General features: G+C 36.6%; 3 protein-coding genes and 1 long non-coding RNA gene across 4 annotated transcripts; 2 read left to right on the top strand and 2 right to left on the bottom strand.

Moving 5' to 3' along the window:
* Positions 1-1,784: 1,784 nt before the first annotated feature.
* Positions 1,785-10,520, top strand: skilb (SKI-like proto-oncogene b). The gene is made up of 7 exons (XM_039685104.2): positions 1,785-1,926; positions 3,206-4,389; positions 6,981-7,069; positions 7,845-8,014; positions 8,092-8,294; positions 8,393-8,605; positions 9,687-10,520. The coding sequence occupies exons 2-7, from the start codon at positions 3,331-3,333 to the stop codon at positions 9,897-9,899; spliced, it is 1,947 nt and encodes a 648-aa protein (XP_039541038.2). The 5' UTR covers positions 1,785-1,926; positions 3,206-3,330; the 3' UTR covers positions 9,900-10,520.
* Positions 10,521-11,919: 1,399 nt separating this feature from the next.
* Positions 11,920-18,144, top strand: lrrc31 (leucine rich repeat containing 31). The gene is made up of 10 exons (XM_039685105.2): positions 11,920-12,006; positions 12,421-12,636; positions 12,704-12,853; positions 12,950-13,117; positions 13,679-13,849; positions 14,466-14,633; positions 14,835-15,002; positions 15,465-15,629; positions 15,718-15,885; positions 17,153-18,144. Exons 1-10 carry the CDS (start codon positions 11,994-11,996, stop codon positions 17,500-17,502), a joined length of 1,737 nt encoding a protein of 578 aa, XP_039541039.1. The 5' UTR covers positions 11,920-11,993; the 3' UTR covers positions 17,503-18,144.
* LOC148969612 (uncharacterized) lies at positions 11,953-12,789 on the bottom strand. The gene is made up of 3 exons (XR_016149378.1): positions 12,688-12,789; positions 12,346-12,579; positions 11,953-12,018 (listed from the first exon to the last, which is right to left on the bottom strand). It is a non-coding gene; the product is annotated as an uncharacterized LOC148969612 (long non-coding RNA).
* Positions 17,255-21,809, bottom strand: lrrc34 (leucine rich repeat containing 34). Its single transcript, XM_039685107.2, has 10 exons — positions 20,931-21,809; positions 20,733-20,845; positions 20,479-20,543; positions 20,288-20,371; positions 19,838-19,966; positions 19,669-19,764; positions 19,410-19,564; positions 19,018-19,173; positions 18,786-18,912; positions 17,255-18,704 (listed from the first exon to the last, which is right to left on the bottom strand). Exons 1-10 carry the CDS (start codon positions 21,020-21,022, stop codon positions 18,489-18,491), a joined length of 1,233 nt encoding a protein of 410 aa, XP_039541041.2. The 5' UTR covers positions 21,023-21,809; the 3' UTR covers positions 17,255-18,488.
* Positions 21,810-21,920: the final 111 nt, after the last annotated feature.

Here is a 21,920-nt window from a genome sequence, read left to right as displayed (position 1 = left end):
TGTTGTTTATTCCAGTGCTTTAAAAAGGTTTATCTGAGAGACTGGAAGTAATGAAAAGTAAAAGCCAAAGCCTTCAAAAGAACATTAACTTAGTCTCAGACTGACGAAAAAACACAAAATAGCTTTCCTGGAAAACACACTCAGCGGCCAACTAACGTTACAGACGTTTCCGTAATGGTGACCCTAAATGATTATAATTTTATGATGTTTATACATTCTTTCTTTCTAACACACAGTTGTACAAAAGTCTAACCATTAGGGTGTTTCCTCTGACTTGAGTAATCCAGGCATAGGTCAGGGTGTGAATTTACAACATGTTAGCAGCTAAACTATAGAAATGCTAACTTCGACGCAAATGAAAGTCAAACTAGGGCCATTTGCCTTATGCTAATGTCCACATGGAAAAGGACACAAAGAAGAAAGGGAATGCAAACGGATGTCTGGAGGAATCATTACACAAAATGTAAACAGAAAGTAAAGATATGCTCATGCTCAAATACAATATATCGAGTGATATTTTGGGGACCTGTATGGCCATTCCATCCATTTATAAAACCATCTTGTATCTAATATTTTTTTACATTAAAGGAAAAAGGATTTGGCATCAAATGGTAAATACTGGAGGTTGGGGGTAAACAAAAGCACTTTATATTTACTTGGTACCAGCTGGTGAATGCTATAAGCACTATGTCATAATGTGAAAATACATGATTTATATAAACAAAGGCCAAATGATTAATTAGCAACTCTGTGTTAGTCACAGTAAATGATGCTGAATGACAGGACTAAAATTAAAGATTGAACTAAATAATCATAGACAATGACTAAACAAACTATGGTATGGAAATGATGTACAATGATTTTAAAGAATAGCTAGCAATATAGAAAAAAAATATTTGCAATCTAGTAAATGATTAAGAATATGTTTTTTTTTTAAATAATCACACAAGGAGGCTATAGGGTTTAGTTATCTGACTGGAAAGTTGTCACAAAGGCTATAGAGTCAAAAGTCCAGTTCAGTTCAAAACTGTCTTAAACTAGATTAATATTTGTGTAGAATATTACAAGTAATATTCTGTCTTGCCATCACACTTCCATTACCTTATAGATCTTGGGTACGTGTTCAATCAAAAGTATGCAATAAAATGTATTAATTGCTATTTCTGTTATTCAATACAATGTTATGACATTTTGTTATTTTTCTAAAACCCTACACCAGATATGAATATGACACAAAACACACAAATGTGACAACATGCTTCACTATTAATGAAAACTTTTTGCCTTTCAAAAATAAACCCACTCTTTGAGAAATCCTCCCTAAAATAAATAAAATTAATTTTAAAATGACTTATTACATCCATGTTTAATCATTTTATAATATTTGCTTAGTCAATCTTTGTTAATTAAGCAACAAGCTATCCAAAATAAAATCGATTTTACACACCTTTACCACGGTTTACAATAATTCTTCACTGTTTACATGTAAACCCTAGATCGCTAGACAGATCTCCTACTCTTGCTGCGGTTGCTATGACTAGCTGGAAGGAGCCAGAATAGGAGCGACCGACTGCAATTGGACAGTTCAGTAGTCATTCAGAGAGCTTAACCAATCGGTGATTAAGATGAGGGCGGGGCTTATAGAAATGCTGGAAACGCCCCCAGATCGACAGACAGACTTCCTCCGCTAAATCACGCCGTCTAGCCGTGGCAGCCCGTCGGGTGACGTAGGTTGTTGGGTTGTGGATTGACGTTGTAAGTCTATCAGCATGAAGTCAGCAGCACCAGTGTTATCAGCGGCAGGGCGACGGGCGCTCGCACGACTGTGAACTACACGGAATCCCATGATATAAAAACACAAATATCTCACGAGCTTTCCTTCGCTTTTCGTCAAAAAAGCTGTGGATGGAAGCTTCAAATTTAAAGGTAAGCTTGTCGTCTCCTGTGGGTTTACATTATCTAAAACGAAAGGACGTATTTTCAATATTGTATATGATTATATTATATTCAGTTTCTCATATTGCACTCCCGTGCCATTACATTGAATGCCTCCTTTATAATCGCACAGGATTATTTTCGCCTGTTTCAGTTGTATTTTATAGACAGTCTATTTGTATATATTAAGATTGCTCATATGACATTTGATAATCGACGACGATTATAGATCATTTAGTTCAAGCGCTGTTAGATAAGATAACAATGTATAACGTTATTTCTTTTAACATTGTGTTGATCATATTTCAAATGGGCAGAACCTAAACAATTTTACCACTAATTCTAGAAATCCGACTATTTTTTCGGAAATTGAAATCTATCGAGGGGTACCTTCACAGTTTGTTGTGAGATGTGAAAGTGTCATAGGTGTGTGTGGGAACATATGGGGGTAGTCCCGCAGAGGTCTCTGACACGACTGAGTGAATGTCATTACCACGGCTGAGGGGGGAGGGGCGGAGCTCTGGCTGTGAAGAAGACAAGAAGCCCGGTTAGAGAGGCGGGGCTTGTGCTCGGAGGGCGGGGCCTCTCTGAGGGCGATGGAAAGACTATTAAATGCAGTCAAAACACATTACAGATATGATTAATTTGTGACAAGATTTCGCTATCGCTGACGAAACACAAAACCTTTTAAAAGAACTATCCTGGAAAAGAGGTTAGGCATGTATTTAATTGGAACTATTTTGTGAATGAATCGAATTTCCCAGACATTTAGATGTTCACACATCAGTTTTATTTTAGTATAATTTATTTTGATGCTATTATAGTTTTTAATCAATATTTAAAATTAGTTTGTATTTTTTTTACATTATGTTTTCATTTTAATTTCAGTTAAAGTTTAGTATTTTTTTCTAAATATGTCTAGAGTTTTTATTTATTTATTGTTATTTTAGTGCTTCAATTAAACTAAATGTAAATGAGAAACTTGGCAACTAGCTGAAATAAAATATTTAATATATATATATATATATATATATTTTAATTGTACTTGGATTACATTTAATGTTAATGCAAAAAATCTGTGTGTGTATTCTTTTATATTTATATTTTAATGATTGTTATATATATATAAGATCAAAAAATGTAATTATATTAAATTCATTCTTATTACATTTATTAGTTAAAAATAAAAGATGCCTGTTAAATGTTACTTTTACTATCTACAATTCTTTTATATATATATTAATCTGTGATGCTTTTTTCGGCTTTTCAGTCATCTGGGAAGCATTGAAGACTTTACTATGATCCACATATAAAAAAAAACACTGCATTCCTGAGACAACTTCTGTGTATCTTCCGGTCCCTGAAGACCACTTAGCTATATCTATAAACAACATTATGGCGACTACTGAGAACAAGCGTCCAGACATCCCCAAGGAGCAGGCACTTCTAAAAGTACCATTAAAGCGGTCGATGCGAGACAAAGGCATAGACGGCGCTCCCATAAAGAAACGTGTGATGGCTGCTCTCAATCTATCCTGCAAAAAAATCCCAGAAACCTCTCTCGGCCATCAGGTCTCCAAAGCGACGAACAGGATAGAGGCCACTCCGGTTCTGAGCCCTGGTTTGAAGCACACTCTAGCGCAGTTCTCTCTGAGCAGCCAATGTTCCCTCGGTGGCCCGGCTGCGTTTACTGGTCATCATGGTCAGTATAAGCTGGCGCCCCCTCTGGCCCAAGGAGGTATTGCAGGAGGGCCCCTACTAGTCCCCCCTGACAGTTCTACAGACCTCAGCATCTGCTGTCTGGAGGGCGAGTCCATCTCCTGCTTCTCCGTGGGAGGCGAACTGCGTCTTTGTCTGCCCCAGCTGCTAAACACCGTCCTGCGGGACTTCTCGTTGCAACAGATCAACTCAGTGTGTGACCAGCTGTATTTGTACTGTTCCCGCTGTGATGCCACACAGTTACACATTCTCAAAGTGCTGGCCATCCTTCCTCCAGGGACTCCATCCTGCGGCCTCATCACGCTGACCGATGCTCAACGTCTCTGCTACACCCTGCTGCATCCAGGAGAGGAACCATCTCTCGATTCCCACAAAGGGCTCGGCGCTGAAGATGAGGAAGAGAAAGACGCCGAGGAATCTGGAGGATTTTGGGTGGAACACCAATGTCTTGGCAAGTGTCAAGGCCTGCTTTTCCCCCAGCTTTACTCCTGCCCGGATGCGCCATGCATCCGCTGTTCCCAATGCCGGATGCTCTTCTGCCCGGAGCGCTTTGTTATGCACTCCCATCGACAGCCAGACAAACGCACATGTCACTGGGGCTTCGATTCTGCCAAGTGGGCCTGTTATCTGCAGCTGGCACAAAGACACCTGGGATCAGCGGATGAAGAGAAGCTAAAGCAGTGTCTGGAGGACGTGAAGGCGAAGTTCCAGCAGGAAAAGAGGCAGCCACATATAGTGAGTATCTCTTATGCTATCTATATTCATTCAGAAAGTAATTGCTCCAATTACATTTATCAGGTATAGACTATGTTGTTTTAAAGTTTGTTCACATTAAACTTTAACTTAAATGTCACAAAAACAAACAAAAAAAAAGACAAATTTTGCCTCAAGATAAAAAGGAATATATATTTTTCGTAAAGGAAATGAAGCATATTTATAACAGCATTAGGGCCGTACACACCAGGACGAATATCAGCACGCGTTAATCGCCAGCGTTTTTCAACGCGTTTTTTGTGTTCACACCCAAGCGATTTTCGCTGATGATGAGCTGAGTGAACATGCAAATTCATTCCCTGACATTTGATGGCGCCCATTTGCTCTGCAATACCACTCCATAACAGTTCTCTTTTATCAAGATGTTTGTATTTGTAGTCGCACTCGCGATTGTCATATAGTTCTTTATGTTCTAACAGCAACGAGACCAGCAGCTCTACATTCATCTTGGCTTGCAAAAGCACCATTCTCATTGGTCGGATAGTTTTTGACGCGCGCGTCAAACTAAAAAAACAAACCCGAGGCGTTTTTTGAAAAATTACGTTTTTTTTCCGTGTGGCGTTTTACGCGTCAGTGTGCACACTCACATTGGCGCCCTTTGTTTACTCACGAGGCGTTAAACGTCGGCGAATATCACGCGTGAAATTCGTCGCGGTGTGAACAGGCCTTTAAGATCTTTGGTTCATTTTCAAGCCCAGAAGTCTCAAATTCCCCACAAATTATTAGTACCATAAAGTATTTGTAATACAATACAATACAAGCTGATATATGAAATGTTCTTAACATGTTTGGTGGGATTCACCCTATAAGCAAGTTATAATGTTTGGAAGATCATATTTGTCTCAGTCCCAAATTTTTAAAAATGTTTTGAGTGGAAAATAAACAGAAAATCGAATGTTGGGTCAGCTGAATCCAGCTCATGCCACACCAGATGTTTCCCTCCAAAGGAAATGGCTGAATGTGGTTCAAACCAGGTCACTAGACTCTCAAACTCCTTCTGACAGAGTCTGCACAAACAGCCGGAGCCACGGCAACAGGGGAGAGAAACAGAGAGAAAAGAGTGGGTGGGAGGGAAGAGAAAAAAATGAGGAAAGAATGAGCAAAAAGATCAAGAGAGAGAGAGAGAGAAAGAGAGCGTCTGGGACATTCTGTTACATGTGCCTGCAGAGTATTGCTCCCCCCTTACAACAAGCCCAGCACTCACCCTGCAGAACCTCCATCATCAACCAATCAGAGAGCAGAGCCCTGGCCCCAGCCTCCCTCTCAGCCAATCAAATCTCAGAGCATTCAGTGAAATTCTCATCTCATTATGTAATGCTTAGCCAGAGACTCAACAACATCCCCAGCAACCGCCGTTCTCAGACAGCCCATTTTCCGGTTGCAGACTGGAATTTCTGTTTACATTTAATAAAAAAATATATTAATATACTTAGACAGCATTTTATAGTTAATTTTCTCTCTGTCTGTCTCTATCTATCTGTCTGTCTGTCTGTCTGTCAATCAATGTACCCGTCTATTTATCTGCCCGTCTATCTATCTATCTACACATAAAAACCCTTTAATGAGCATGTCAATGACAAGGTTAAGGTCAAGGCAGGAAGTTTCATTTCATTCAATCAATCTGGGGCATCTCAAATGAATCATGTCATTGTATTACGTTAAGAGTGACCGTCCTGCTCATGCCGCGTCGTAAATAGCAGTGTAGATTAGAGTCCTCGTGCCATGAGCGGCACGTGACGGGCCCCAGACAGCCCACCCCTCCCCCACATAGAGTCGTCTGGAGCTCGCGCACATGACTCCACATGGAAATGTATGAAAGTGTATGCGTGTGTTTTTTTAATAAACCTGTATTGCTTGTTTTGTTTCTAAGAGACGTTCTCTTGCCACTGGTATACAGTTACAATCATGTGCTTAGAAAGGCTCCATATCTTTACAAGTAGCAAATGAAGAACAGTTTCAGGTCCGTGCTTCGCAACCACAGCAGAGGGACTTTTGAGTATGTGTGAATTGTTACGCTATGACCAAAGGAAATTTTAGTTTCTACATCGTGTGGGTGTTTTTTTTTTTAAGTCCGCACATGCTCTGAGTGTGAGTGTGGTTGTGCAAGCTGGTCGCTGAGGCTTTATGATAAATCAGATGGCCTATTTACATTAAAGCAGAGTACGTCACCGACTGTTGATGGAAGAGCATTCCATATTTCCTCCAGTATTCAGCCTGTAAATCATGTCAGAATTAGAGTGTTGATCTTGGATAAGATTTCACAATCCATTCACAGGGATATTAGATCTTATTTACATATTTCTATATCTGGGTTCTCTTTTGGAATAGAATAAATCGCAAGAGCTAACGATGTGTGTGTGCATGAAGCCGTGCAGAAATGACACACAAGAGGCTGCTTGGCATGTGAAGGGATCAAATCAATGATCTCTAACTGAGAAACCTAAAGGGACTTGTTATACGTCAAGAGCAATCTGCATTAGCAGACAATGGGTTAATCGATTCCTCTTTGTTATTGAAACAAGGTTAACGAGTGCTTTTTATTTCTCTTTCAGGAAGTATCTTCACCTGCCTTTGTGTTTGACTCACGTTTGCTATCCAGTCTTAAGGAGGAACCTGATCATGATGACATGATGTGGCAAAGGTGCAGTTCAATAACAAATATACATTACTCAATAATATAACAGGAAAAATCCGCTATCTCATAAAAAACATGTTCCAAATCGGCTATACGGATTATTCCGCTGTGGCAATCCCTGACAAAAAGCAAGTTGAAAGAAAGAGAGTTCTGGCAATATTTCATCCTGAAAATGAAAAGAAAAATATGATAATATACAAAGCACAAAGCAATGAAATCTTATATGACTATTTAGATGATGTTTTTTTGCATTGTCATTGTGATATGATGTTTTGTATTTTTACTAATTAATTAATTACTGTAGTACATCTGTATTTTTTACATCTTAAAATGAATTATGTAAATTAATTAATTAAAATGATCATATCAAATGAATGTTAAAATAAATACATAAATGCTATTGTGATGTATAAATATTTTACAATTTGATTATGATAATGTAGGGTGATACTATGCCAATGGAAATTATTTAAATAATTCAATTTATTTATTGTTTAATTAAAAACAGGCCTTGCTGTCTGATTATAAAATATATTTTCCTATTTCTTTCAGTTAATTTTGAGGCGAAATATTATCTGGACATGTTCCTTGAAAGCTTTCACACTAATTCTTCGTGACCTTTATCGTCTATTGTAGATATATAGGACAATGAACAAAACACTCACAACTCACAATATTCACAATTACCATTAAAACAACAACAATATTACTGCAGTCATTCTACAACTAGAAGCCGTTTTAGTACACAACTGCAAGTAACCTTTTTTGTTTTCCTCTCCAGCTGGTACCAGTACACTCCTGACAAGCTGGCAGAGAACAACTTGGCACAACACTCGGAGTGTTTGTCTGACAATGAAATGGGGTCTATAGGAACAGAGTCACTGGGCGATACTCGGGACGAAAAGAACCAGGATGCACACGACACTGACCCAAAGACGCCCACCTTTGCAGGTCAGTTTGCACCCACCATAAGTAACATTGCAGAAATAAATCTATACGTTTCTAAATGTGAGATCTAATTGATACAGGGCAAGAAAAAAGTGGCCAGTCAGAATCAGATGATGCCAGTCCAAATGAATGGCAGAAAGTAGATACGTCAGCGAGTAAGCAGCCTGTTGGTGTGACTGTGGATCACAGTAAGGACTACATGGTGATGGAACTCCTTCAGATGTATAGTGCTCAGCACGACAAACTTCAGTCAACACTGCGCAGACAGAAACAGCTTGAAAAGGTTTTTACCCCAGTACAGTTTTAGCACCTCCTTTTCATTCGCCAGAAGGTTCTTGTGTCTATCTAATGTGTCTTTCTTTCTCTGATACTCGTAAACAGGAGCTGCAGGCTCTGCATCAAGGTGAAGCCATAGACCGCTGTGATCTACACGGGGAGCTGGAGGCGGTTCAGACTGAGCATGCTCAGAGGCTCGGTGAAGTCCAGCAGGAACAGAGAAAGTTGAAGTCCCGACTCGACAAGCTGAGGCAGCAAGGCTGCAGATGCAAAGAACTGAATGCTGAGCCACACCACGAAACTATCTATGCCAAACAGGTACTGACCAGTCACACACACCCACACAAGTCCTTTTCAGGGCCATCATTTATCATACTTTAAGTTTTATTAGGGCTTTAAAATTGAGTAATCATGATTATACACACACATAATTTTATGTTACATGCGATTACTGTACATACACACATATATTTAAACATATATACTGTATATGTGTGTGTGTATACACAGTAATATATATATATATATATATATAATATATACACACACATTTGTGTTAGGTGTGATTAATTGATTTTACAGCCCTAATTTTTAATTAGCTTTTTTTTTTAACTGATAAATTAAAACTGATAAATTGTTGTCTTAGCATGTTAAATCTATAGTAATATTCAAACGTTTGGGTTCGAAAGTCAAAAGTTTTTTAAGTCTCTCAAAAAATAAAATAAAAATACAGTAAAAAGTATGTATTGAAAATGTATTACAATTACAACAGTTTTCTATTTTAATATATTTTAAAATGTAATTTATTCCTGTGACAGCTGAATTTTCTGCATTATTCCAGTCTTAAGTGTCACATGGTTCTTCAGGAATATGCCGATTTCTTATTATAAATCACAGTTGTGCTGCTTATATTTTTGTCAAAACCATGATAAAAATAAATTCAGGATTATTTGATAATTAAACAAGTTATGTACTTAAGTATCCTTTATTTATAAAGGGCTTTATAGAATACAGAACATTGATGAACATGATGCAAACATAATTAAATTCTGCTGTAAAGCAGCTCTAAAAAGATAATAGTAAACTGTCATTATTCAGTTGAAATCAGTGTTGATTCAGTTTAGTTCAATAAAGTTAATTGATTGTAAAGTTCATCAATAATGGAATAAGTTCAATTCAGTTCTAAAGCAGTTCTGCTGAGAAAATTGATGTCATCATAACATGGCCCTTGCTGAATAAAAGTAAGCTTGTGTATATATATATATATATAAATACAACAATTATAATTTTATATGTACTGTATATACACACACACACACACACAAAAAAATCAACTATTCAAACCCTGTCGTAAATTTATGCGCATCACTTTAGCTGACCAATGGCTTCCTGTTCTTAGTTATCAGAACTGCGTCAGAGGCTGGACCGCGCTGAGGAAGACCGCGAGGAGCTGCAGGAAGAGCTACGCAGAGAGAGAGAAGCCAGAGAGAGGCTGGAACGTACCATCTCTGAGCTCAAACAACAGATGAGGGAGTCCCCCCACCCGGCTGCAATGGACAGTCCCATGTCTTCAGCCCCCAGTGACACATGTGTCACCGACGCCTTAGCGTGATCTACGGTCACCAACCAGCAGCCTGATTTCTGTGATCAAAATTCATTTTGGAATGGTATCTCCATTTTGGAACCGGATGCCAAAGTTGTTTTTATTGCAGTTCTACGGAACAATTCTACAATTATGGGCCATCCTGAGTAGGTTTGGGTTTTATGCTGTGAATTTGTGGAAAAGTTGAGTAACTATTGAGCTGAACTAATTTTCAGTAGTTCGAGACATTATGCAAAGCACTAAACCTGCAAGCGTACAATCAACACCATCCGTCTTGGTTTATCACTACTGATATCAAATGGAAAATTATTTCTTTTTGACTATTGGAATTGTTAAATATTTATTGTTTATTGATAAATGTTATGTGAATAATCTTCTCAAATTATACATATTTAACATTCATTTTGCCATATTTTATGTTTATATATTACGTAGGTAGTGCTCATTATGAATATGAATGTACAAAATATATGCATGTGTACCTTCATTTAAATATGGATAAGTATACTGTTTACACTGTGGTATGAAGTTCAGATATAGCAGAAAATGTTTTCTATGCCATTTCCAGTGAATGTTTTGCCTCCTTTAATGAACATCAGAATTTTATTCTTTCTCATTTCGAGGACTTCTAATACCAAAAAAAAAAAAAAAAAAAATTATAGATTTTTGAAAGAGATGGTAGAAGTGGAAACACTCACATGATTAAAGTTTAAGTATATGAAATGCTCCTTGTACTTTACATTCTATAAACCATCTAGACAAACAGGTCTATGTGTACTTTGCTCAGAGAGAGATGTTATTCTTATGTGTGTGTGTGGGGGGGAGAAATTATGTATTGATATTGTTTGCTGAAACTGACAATCGGCGTGTTTATCTGTAATCGCTTTTATATCCAAAATTTAACAGAATAATTAAATAGTTGCTACCTCAAACAAACACATAGATATATACATATAAAATATAGGTTGTGTATAGAAGTGGATGGATGGAGTAGTCAGGCGTATGACTGATAAATACCTCTGTACTGCTGCTACGATGTTCCTTTGATTTTCCAGTTGACTTATGCATGTGAGATTGAAGAAATATATAATATATAGAAAATACAGATATACTGACTATTGTTTCCTAACATTTCACACAAAAATGTTGTCACGTACAAAATGTAACTTAATTACCTTTGCCAGTGTCATCTTTTGTGTGTATCGTATGACATGACACATTAGTCCTACCTCCACTTGTGATCGAGACACTTTGTATCACCCACCAACTTTTGTATGTCATCTTTCTACAACAACTAAATGGAAATTATATATTAATGTTCTGTTGCTGGGGAAAATAATAAAAATGATTATATATAATTATATACACTGGCTTGTATTTCCTTTTTCTAGAAAGAAAACACCTTTGTAATCACAAAAATATTTAATATTTAATAAAAGTATAGTAACTTGGTCACACAGCCATTAAAAATAATGAAAATGGCAGATTTTATAAGCTTCTTACACTGTTTGAACGAGATTCCGTATTGTAAAGCTATTTCAGCAGTTTCCCCAGGATTATTACCATAGTACATTTTTGTTGAGAAGGTCTGTTGGCACATAGCTTAACCACCTCGTGTTCACTCAGCAGATTCGTGGGTTAATGCAATATTCATAAATGAATAACTACGATTTTCAATGAATGGTTCTTTAAAGTGACCGGATTCATGTGACAGCTCTTTGTTTACAATGTTTTATACAGCCAAAGTTCAGCTTAACTTCCGGGATCCGGGTATGGATGCGAAACAGGTGTATGCGGACTGAATCTGCTTATTAAAATAATCGCGCACTGATGAATGCATTATATTTAATAGATTCAAAAAACATTTCAAGGTAGGAACAACTCGAGTCAAACAATTTCGATTTGATGATTTTAAAACAGGTCGTTTCACCGCGGTTCATGACAAAGTGAACAAGTAAATAGCTACATCGATTGGCAGTATGATAATGATTTAACATAAACATAATTTCAATGGTTTGTGTATTTATATTTCAGTTTGGAAAAGGACAGAATAACCGTACATAATTTACCTGCAGATGAGACGAGATCTTCTTATAAAAAGCAATGGATTCGGCAGGTATGTTATTGTCTGTCAAAACATGTCAGGTTTACAAAATGACTAATTTGAAACATTTTTTAAAAAACATTTTGATATTCCTAGTTAATCAGAATTAACCTCATCGCATTTTTGTTAAATACAGCCAGAATATGTTGAATTTTATTAAAAAAATATAGGAGTAAGATGGTGGTTAGTGGGCCAATTTAGCCCTCTTTTATATTTTACATTTTGTGCTATAACGTGTAATGTGTAGGCTATAATATAATGTGCTATAATCAATGGTATAAAGATCTTTTTTATGAAAAATGTACTATAGCCTATTTTTAAGATTTTAGTATTTAACACAAATTATCTTACCTTATTAAACGTCACCATTGACGCAATTATGCACCACAAACAAACTTCAAATCCATTTTTGTTGTCACACTGCAGAAGCGACCAAAGGGAAGGAGGGTGTTCAGAAAAGATCTCCTCTGGATCTCCTCATGAACCAGCTCAGAAGGAAAGCCTCTTTCACAGAGAGAAAGAAACCAGCAGTGGGTCGCCTCTTCCGCCCATCAGAAAGCAGTGACAAGAGAAATAGCAACATACCTGAAATGAAGGAATCAGAAGCCAGTGAAGGAAAAGAAAATAACGACCCTGGGAAAGGTAGATTAGACATTTAGAAGATATAACGATATAAAATATAAATGAACAAACCCTTGTTTTCCTGTAGAGATCAATAACACAACAGATGAGGAGACCGGCTCTGTTGTGGGCTGGGGTCGGGTGAAGCAATTTGTTCAGAAGCTTGGGAAAACCCCTCATAGCCAGAATTTGAGCTTGAGTCACTGCGATCTGACAGCCACAGATGTGGTTGAATTAGGTGGGTGTTATGATGACAGAATGGTTTTCACACAGTAACATACACAAGACCGTACATGTGCCTGGATCGCTAATTACCGTTTTGACGTTGTCTCAGCCACCTTACTGCCATTTATGGCTCAGCTGGAGGTGATGGACCTGTCCTGGAATGATCTGGTTGGAGGCTCCCTGAAGGCACTAACTGTCCACCTGCAGCATGTAGAAAAGCTGAGAGTGATGAAGCTGTGTAACTGCAGATTAACAGCTCAAGACCTCACTGCTCTCGGTACAGGAAGTATTCATTTATTATAAAAAAAAACAATGTAATTAAACATTTATCTATCTATCTATCGATCTATCATCTGCATTTAATCATCATGACTGAAAGGGGTGTTCACCCAAATATAAAAATATCATAATTTACTCAACCTTATGTTGTTCCAAACTTGTATGAATTTCTTTATTCTGGAAGATATTTTGAAGAATGTTGATAACCAAAGAGTTTTGGTACCCATTGACTTCCATTAAATTTGTTAGTCATGCAATGGGAACCAACATTCATGGTTGCCAACAATCTTCTTTTATGTTCTACAGAAGAAAGTCAAACAGGTTTGAAAGAGAGTAAATGATAGCAGAATATTCATTTTGGGTGAACTACCACTTTAAAAGACCTTACAAGAAATACACAAGTAAAGCTGAAACCACACACATGAGCTAAAATACTAAATATACACAGCAAATATAAAGACTTTTCTTGCAAAATCATATCTGAAATCTTGAAATTGACCTGATTTAGGGGTGAAACAATCTTGAACAACTGCAAACGTCTCCTAAAATGATATTCCAGGTCAGGCTCTTGACTGCATTCCTCTAATAGAGGTGCTAGATTTGTCCTGGAATATTGGCGTCGGTGCAGGAAATTTCAGACACTTCACAGAACACCTCCAACCTGAAAGCACACTGAAAGAACTCCGGCTGGTGGACTGTCAGCTCTCTGAGACAGACGTTACAGCTCTGAGTAAGACTTGCTTTCTATAAACCATGTGTCAGCAAAGACTATGAAGTTTATAGGTCCAACGCTTGAGTTAAATATACATACTTCGATGAAATATATAACTCCAGTAAAGCTTTACTTATTTTAAATGTCTATTTGAGGAATGTTTTGATAATTAGGGGAAATTGTCATTAAAGTAGTCACAATGGCAAAAATCTAAAAGGTCCTTAATTTCTTTTCTTTTAAGTCGGACATTATTACGAATGCTTAGGAGTCAGTGAATCGGTATCTTATTACTTGGTCCCATTTTGAGTCGGACTACATTGAACAAATTATTCATATTTTATTTTGTTCATAGAAAATAATTAGCTCAAAAGAATGGTTTGTTCTCAAATCGGACATCATTTTCTGGTCTGATCTATTACTTCAAAATAACTGTATTTGGATTCTGAATATAGTAAAACATCAAATATAAGTTTATAAATAACTGATACGGTGCTATAGACACTTGAAATGTTAGTTTTTTCATGTTCACTTTTGCTTTTGGGTTCTTAAATTGGGAATTCAGAATAAGCCTTGATTTGTTTACAACAAGATCTTTCATCAATATCCTTTTAAAAGCACTGAGATTTTCCTTCAGGTGAGGCTCTTCCCATGTTGTCTAGTTTGGAGGAGTTCGATCTGTCCAATAACAAGTTATCAATCAAGGGAATTGAGAACCTCAGCTCATCTTTAAGCTCAACTCCACGGCTGAAGACCCTCAAACTGAGCATGTGTGGACTCAATAAAGACAGTCTTAGTGTCCTAGGTAAGAGTTATGATCAAAAAAAGCCTTCATTGGCCTAAGCAGTCAATACTATTAGTCATATACTAGCAGTCATAACTATTTGCAACACTTACATTACCTGCCAGGAAGCTCCAATTGCAGACTGTGATTTCTGTGATAAGCGAGTAACCATTTTAATTTTAAAGAATAATTCAATTCATTTGTTTTGTGGAATGTTAAAAGGCCAGGCACTCAAGTTCATCCCTGCACTAGAGGACTTCGACATTTCGTGCAATAAGGAAGCAGGTGGAGGTCTTGCCACACTGGTCACTAACCTTACTCTCCTCACACACTTGAGAAGGTTGAGTATGCAACTGTGCTGTCTTACAAAGGAGGATGTGTTGGCTTTAGGTAAGACTAGTTGACACTAGCTATTTTTATGCATTATTGCACAAAAATGCTCTAATATGAAACGCAAAGATGTATGGAAGGATATTTCCTGAAGGATACATTCGAAAAAAGGATGGATGGAAAAAAATGTTGTCATTTTTTTTTTTTACAACTGACTTTTCTGATAGAATTATGAGGGGGAAAAAGTCTGAATTGTGAGATATAAACTTTAAAAAAAAATAAATAAATAGCTGAAATTGCAAGTTTATATTTCGGAATTCTGACTTATTATCTAAGAATTGTGGGATATAATCTCACAATTCATTTAAATTTGTAATTCTGAGAAAAAAAGTTAGAATTGGGAGTTTATTTCACAATTTTGATATAAATTGATTAAATTTAAAGTTAATTTCACAACTTTGCTACTGTTGATTTAAAGGTACGTGAAGTTGTTTGTATTCTCTTTTGAATTTGCTTTCTCAGTCCAGGTAGCTCCATCTCTCAAAGAGCTCAGAGAGCTGGATTTGTCATCCAATAAAAGTGTTGGAGATACACTCCAGAATCTTCTGCAAACCCTCCCTCTTTCTCAGATGACCAAACTTCCACTAAACAACTGTGCTTTGAGCACACCTGCATGCCGTGATCTTGGTATGAAGCAAATGCAAATTCAGAGAACACTGAACTTGTTTTTGTTTTAAATGAAAATATGCATGTACGTTTCTGTAATTCCGAACAGCTACCGCAATGCAGAAGCTGCAACAGCTTGAAAGTCTGAACCTGTCATGGAACAAGTGTGTGGGGGAAAATCTGAGGCAATTTCTGGAGTCTTTGCAGTCTGATTGCAAACTACAGGAACTCAGGCTGAGTAGCTGTAATTTAACCACTGAAGATTTGCTATATCTAGGTCAGTTTTGGTCAAAGAGTGTTCAATTATAACATTCTGGCTATAATACACTACAAGACTTACAGATTTACAGATTTTTGCTCAGATTTACAGCCATTTTGCAGATATGAGTTGATCACAGACTAATCTAGAAGACTATTCTAAATCACTGACTGAGGTTTATTTATTTTTTTAGCTTTAAACTATAATTCCATCCAGTAACATATTTGAAATTTACCCCATTTTAAAGACATGGATTAAGCTAGTCCTAGACTAAAATGCATTTTTATGCTGTTTTAAAGGAGTAGTTCACTTTTTAAAAAAACTTTTGCTGATAATTTACTCACCCCATGTCATCCAAGATATCCATGTCATTCTTTCTTCAGTCTAAAAGAATTTTTTCTTTCTGAAAAGGTTTTTGATGAAAACATTCCAGGATTTTTCTCCATATAATGGACTTCAATGGGAACCAAACGGTTCAAGATCCAAGACAGTTTCAGTGCAAACTGCAAACTATTCAAAGGGCTTTAAATGATTCCAGACGATGAATAAGGGTCTTATCAAGTGAAACGATCACTCATTAAAAAAATAAATAAATAAAGTTTAAGTTTTATAAGCTCAAATGTTCACCTTGCTATGTTCTGTGATGCGTGTTCGTGACTCTCCTGTTCAAACTCGTTTATCAAAATGAACAAATTTTTTTTCGTGTCATTTGGTTCATTCAAAGAACAAAATGAACGAGTTGACTCGGGAAAAGATTAGTTCATTTTGATGAACGAGTTCGAATAGGAGAGCCACGAACGCGAAACATGGCGAAAGAATGACATGGATTTTTTGGATGACTTTTTTTTGGGTGAATAAATTATCAACAAAAGTTTTTTTTAAAAAGTGAACTACTCCTTTAACTGAAAGCAACTTTCACTGATACTGAATTTCACTGATCTTAAGCTATGTTTTGTTTTGTTTATTTTTCTAAGGCCACTTAAATGTCCTAATTTAACTAAGGTCTAATCCTGGCTTAATCTACACCCATTATGTGAAACGATTAAATATTATTTTAATTTTTCAAGTATCTCATAGCATTGAAGTTCATGTTTCTGTGAGAGTTTGTTGTGTTTGGAACAACATTCTAAGTCTGGTAGTGTGTGATCCTCAGTCATTTAGAATATGATTCTCAGTTTTTCTCTGTTACTATTTACAGTTTGATGCCCAGTGTAATCTGCTCAGATTTGAAAAGTCATGAAGTGTAATCTATGAGTATTTTTTGCAAACTGTTGTGATCTTACAGAATCTGCTTGCCAGCGTGGAGTTCTATCCCAGCTGAAGCAGCTGGATTTGTCCTACAATGGCAGCATCGGAGATGGCGGTTGGACGTCTCTTTTTGGGAAGGCTGCTGCTCTAAAGGGACTGGAGGAGCTGGATGTCAGTCTGCGTCCTTCTGCATTCCTCTCTGTCTCCCCCTGGCTGCCCTCCTTGTTGGAAGCCCTTCCGCATCTCTCCTCCCTCACCCGTCTATCTCTGCAGCACTGGTCTCTGAGTTCAGCTGAGAGGGAGAAGCTTGAAAAAGTTCTTAGCAAGAAGAACGTCATCCTGGAATGTGACAGAATGGCTTCGCCCACCCCAAAGGCAGCAGGTTAACGACAAGCATTTCAGACGCTTTGGCAATTACAGTTTTCCAAGTAACTGAAGTTGCAAATTAAGATGTTACTGAGAATGATGTGCTGTTCGAAAAGCTATTTTGTACTTTTTTAAACCCATTTTTATTTTAAGTATTTCAAGATTAATATCTCACAAATTCCATATTAAAAAAAGAGGATGTTTTAACAGCATAGCATTGGAAGTCATTACCATAGTTAACAAGTATTTGAACTGACAGATTTAAATGAAGTAATCATTGTTATATTATTTTGTGTCCTTTCTCATTTACATAAAAAAAGATTGGTTTAGACTGAACTTGCTAAATCAACAACATCTCTCTGGCTTTTTTCTGTCCTGACAAAACTGTGGAAAAATTTGCATGTGACACCCAATACAGCGAAGACTAAGTGTCAGAGCAAACCATTTACATAAATGACGTGTTTTCGCAAACATCATGGGAGCCTGTGACATTTCCAAACACTGGACACAAAAGATGTAGGTTGTTATCTAAAACACTAACCATGTGATTAAATGTAATAAATCCAAATGTAACCAACAGTGTTGTTGATCATTTTGCCTGTCAACTAACAACTGGCAAAAACAACAAAACAAATACAAAATAAAGGGATAATTCTCCCAAAATGAAAATTTTGTCGACCTGTATTTGTTTCTTTCTCTTGTTGAACACAAAAGAAGATATTTGAAAGAATGATGGTAATCAAACATTTGACAAGACCCACTGATTTCATAGAAAGAAATAAAAATATATGGAAGCCAATGGCTTCTGCTTACCGACATTCTTTAAAATATCTTCTTTTGTGTTGAAAGTTGAAAAACTCATAAAGGTTTGTAATGACATGAGTGTGAGTAAATGATGACAAAATTTTAATTTTTAGGTGAACTATCCCTTTAAGTTCAATCCAAATGTGTCTTACTCTGGAGCAGCAATGCATACTTTCAGACAAACCCAAAAATCTTGAATTGTTTCATGAATGTGAGATCTGTAGAGCCAATGAATCTGATACCATCAGGGCCCGTGCTGAATTACTCGAGTCTCCATCCCCATATCTGGATCTCCAATAGTAATGTCTGCATAAACCATGAGACACTTCTGCCAAGAAAACATGGCCATCCACCTCATAGGGAGAAACATCTGTGTGTTCCTCCAACAGTCGCCCGCTGCTTATCAGCCGCGAGAAAGCCTGATCATACAGGCAGAGAGAACATCAAGACATTTGAATGTTGAACACTATTTCATAATGGGAAAATCTATGGAATCTCACCATGCAAACTGGCTCCTCAAGTTTGTTCCCCCATATGTAAATGTGTGTGAGACAGGAATTCACACTCATTGCCTTGTTGAGGGACACAAGACCTTTTTTTCCAATGTTGTTGCTGGTAACAGACAATCTAGGAGGCAAAAACGATATCAGATAAGTTGGACAGCATGAAGAACGGAAATAGTGTTGTGTAAACTTAACAATAGTATAGTATGATAAATAGGAGGACACTTACGCTTTGAGTTTGCTGTGTGGCAGCTTGATAGCTTCACTTAGATACACCGCACCATCATCCTCAATGCGATTGGAAGAGAGATCCAGAATCTCCAAAGAGCAACTTTGTTTCAAAACGTCTGATAAGCATTTAGCTCCATCCCGTGTAATTCTGTTACTGTTAAACAAACAAAAAAGAAGCAGAAATGTTTTTTTTCTTCCGTGAAGCACAAAAGTAGTGTCATGAGTTGATCAGCTAAAACCTTTGCTATTGGAAGAAGAAAATAAGCCATACAGATTTCAAAACATATGAGAGTGACAAAACAGTGACAGAATTGTTTTTGTTGGTTTTTTGGGGGGGAGAGCTATGCCTTTAGGATCATGAATTAGACAATTGTGTGCATGAGTGTATACCAACGAAGATCCAAGTAGCATAGAGAGGTGTTTAACTTCAGAGCTTCACACAGCATCTCTACACCAGTATCAGTCATGTCATGCTTTCCCATGTGCAGTTCCCTCAGAGTCTTATTCACCATCAGCATCTGTGCCATATGGACTGTTGTTTCCTCCTGTCAATTGAGGTAAGATTGCATTAACCATTGAAAAAAGACTTTTCCCATTTATATTAATTATAAAATTAGTATATCGAAGCACAATTGTCATAAAAACATACCTGAAGACTGAAAATAAGAGGTCGACTAACATTAATGGCACGGATTACCCTGTTGTTCTTCAGGACTATGGCAAATGCGATTACACTTTGTGTAGCCTAGAAAACAAGTACAATACTTTATTTTACAATACTTTTATTTTGTGGTTATATTTGTGTTTGGGAAATTTACCAGATCACAGTCTGAGACATCTACTTCTTCTAAAGTAGCATTAATCTGCAACATAGCAGCCAGTTGCATGCCACCTTTATTTCCAATCTTATTTCCAGTCATTCTGAGTGTCTTCAAACTTTTATTTTTCTGTAAAATTAACAGAAAATACATGTACGGTAAAAATTTTTTTAAATAAATAAAAGCCTACCGCTTTCAACTTAAAAACTTGCTGCTTTAAATTACTTAATCAAGTCATTTCAATTCAATTATATTAAACTGACTGAATTGAGTTGAATCTCACATAACTTATAAAAATGAGTTATTTGATGAGTTAAAGAATTGTAAAAACATACAGTATGTTGCCATGACTTACTGATCATATCTTTGCCATTAATTTTAGATCTATCATTAATGTAGAAATAAATATTACATTTTAACACTAATTATAAATCCAAATTATCCACTTACATGCAAACTTTTGGCTATCACTTCTGCACCATCAGCCTCGATGTTATTACACATCAGATCAAGAGATTGAAGGGACTTACTCTCCTGTTAAAATGACAATATTTCTTTAAGGTTCTCAAGTGTTCAGATTGGTTGAAAATAGAAACCTAAACAGCTGGTCTTTGGTAAAAATGATTTAACAACATAGTTACCTGAATGAGGTGGGCAACATAAACAGCTCCTTTGTCTGTAATACAGTTGTATCTAAGATCTAAACCTGCAATGAAGTTTCCTTTTAGTGATGTGAAAAAATACTTTTCTTGACGCCAAGGACGACACAAACGATCAGGTATGGGTTACAATGAACTTTCTAATATTATTTGCAGACTACATTGGTTTATGATTTGCGTGTCTGACCTGAAACTGTAGGAAACCTCTAATCTGGGTAGGACGAGTTAATATTTACCTTTTATAGCTGAATCTCCCACGAGTGTTTTTGACAAGACCAGCACATCTTCATCCGTCAGTCTGTCTCCAGTCTCCAGTTGATCATTACCAGTTAGTTTGAGTGAGCCATCGCTGCATAAAAACACCAACAACATAAATTAACAACATGAAACAGCCAAAATGAGAAATAACTTTATATTTTACTCTTACAACCAACCTGCTGTCTTCCAAAACCTTCAAAACACACATATTTGGGGGCTGCTGATCTTCAGCACATATAGTTAAATATCGATTCATAAAGTCCACCATTCTTAACGCTCTGTGTGAGGCTCAATTTGAAGTTGCTATGCCAACATGGAGTGCGCCTGCGCAAGAGCGACATCTTCAGGTCGTCTGCTCTCTATTCATTATATAAAAATGTAGTTAAAGAAACAAAAAGGCCTGGTTTCACAGACAGGTCTTATATTAAGCCATGATTATGCCTTTTTTTTTAAAGATTAATTAGGACATCTAACCAAGTAGCTTTAATAAAACTGTAAAAAATGTGCATTTTGAGACTAAACAACGGCACTGAAATATTTCAAGAGTGCCAGTTGCTTTCAGTTAAAACAGCTAAAAAATGTATTTTAATCCAGGACTATCTTAAGCCCTGTCTGTGAAACAATGGGCAAATGTTATAAATCGCTGAGAATAAGTAAAAACTGCCTTTTCAATCTTTGTTCACTGATTATCTTCCTCATAAATTCATTTACATAAACTAGGCCTATTCAAAATATATGGATACATTTAGTCTTTTTTCTCTTTAAAATCATCCTAGGGGACCGAAAACTTCCACTAGTTGAAAAAAAAAAAAAAAAAAAAAAAAATCAACCTTATATAGCAACAGTGGCATAGTAATATTGAAAATATGTCTGTAGTCACATTTGGGTTTAATTCTCATTATTAACTACAACTTTTTCCTCAGTAAACTCCTAATTACTGCTTATTAATTGTTAGTAAGGTAGTTGTTAAGTTTAGGAATTGGGTAGGATTGGGGACGTATTATATGGCCATGCAGTGCTTTATAAGTAATAATAAACAGCCAATATCCTAGTTATATGCATGCTAATAAGCAACTAGTTAATACTGAGAACCGAACCCTAAACTAAAGTGTTACCCTGCGGTCTTCAATGAATTTCATGAATACGTTACTCAAAAATATATATCA

Source organism: Pimephales promelas, chromosome 22 (genome assembly GCF_988280905.1).
Source record: "Pimephales promelas chromosome 22, fPimPro1.hap1.1, whole genome shotgun sequence".
NCBI lineage: Eukaryota > Metazoa > Chordata > Actinopteri > Cypriniformes > Leuciscidae > Pimephales > Pimephales promelas.
This window is presented reverse-complemented; position numbering and strand designations above follow the sequence as displayed.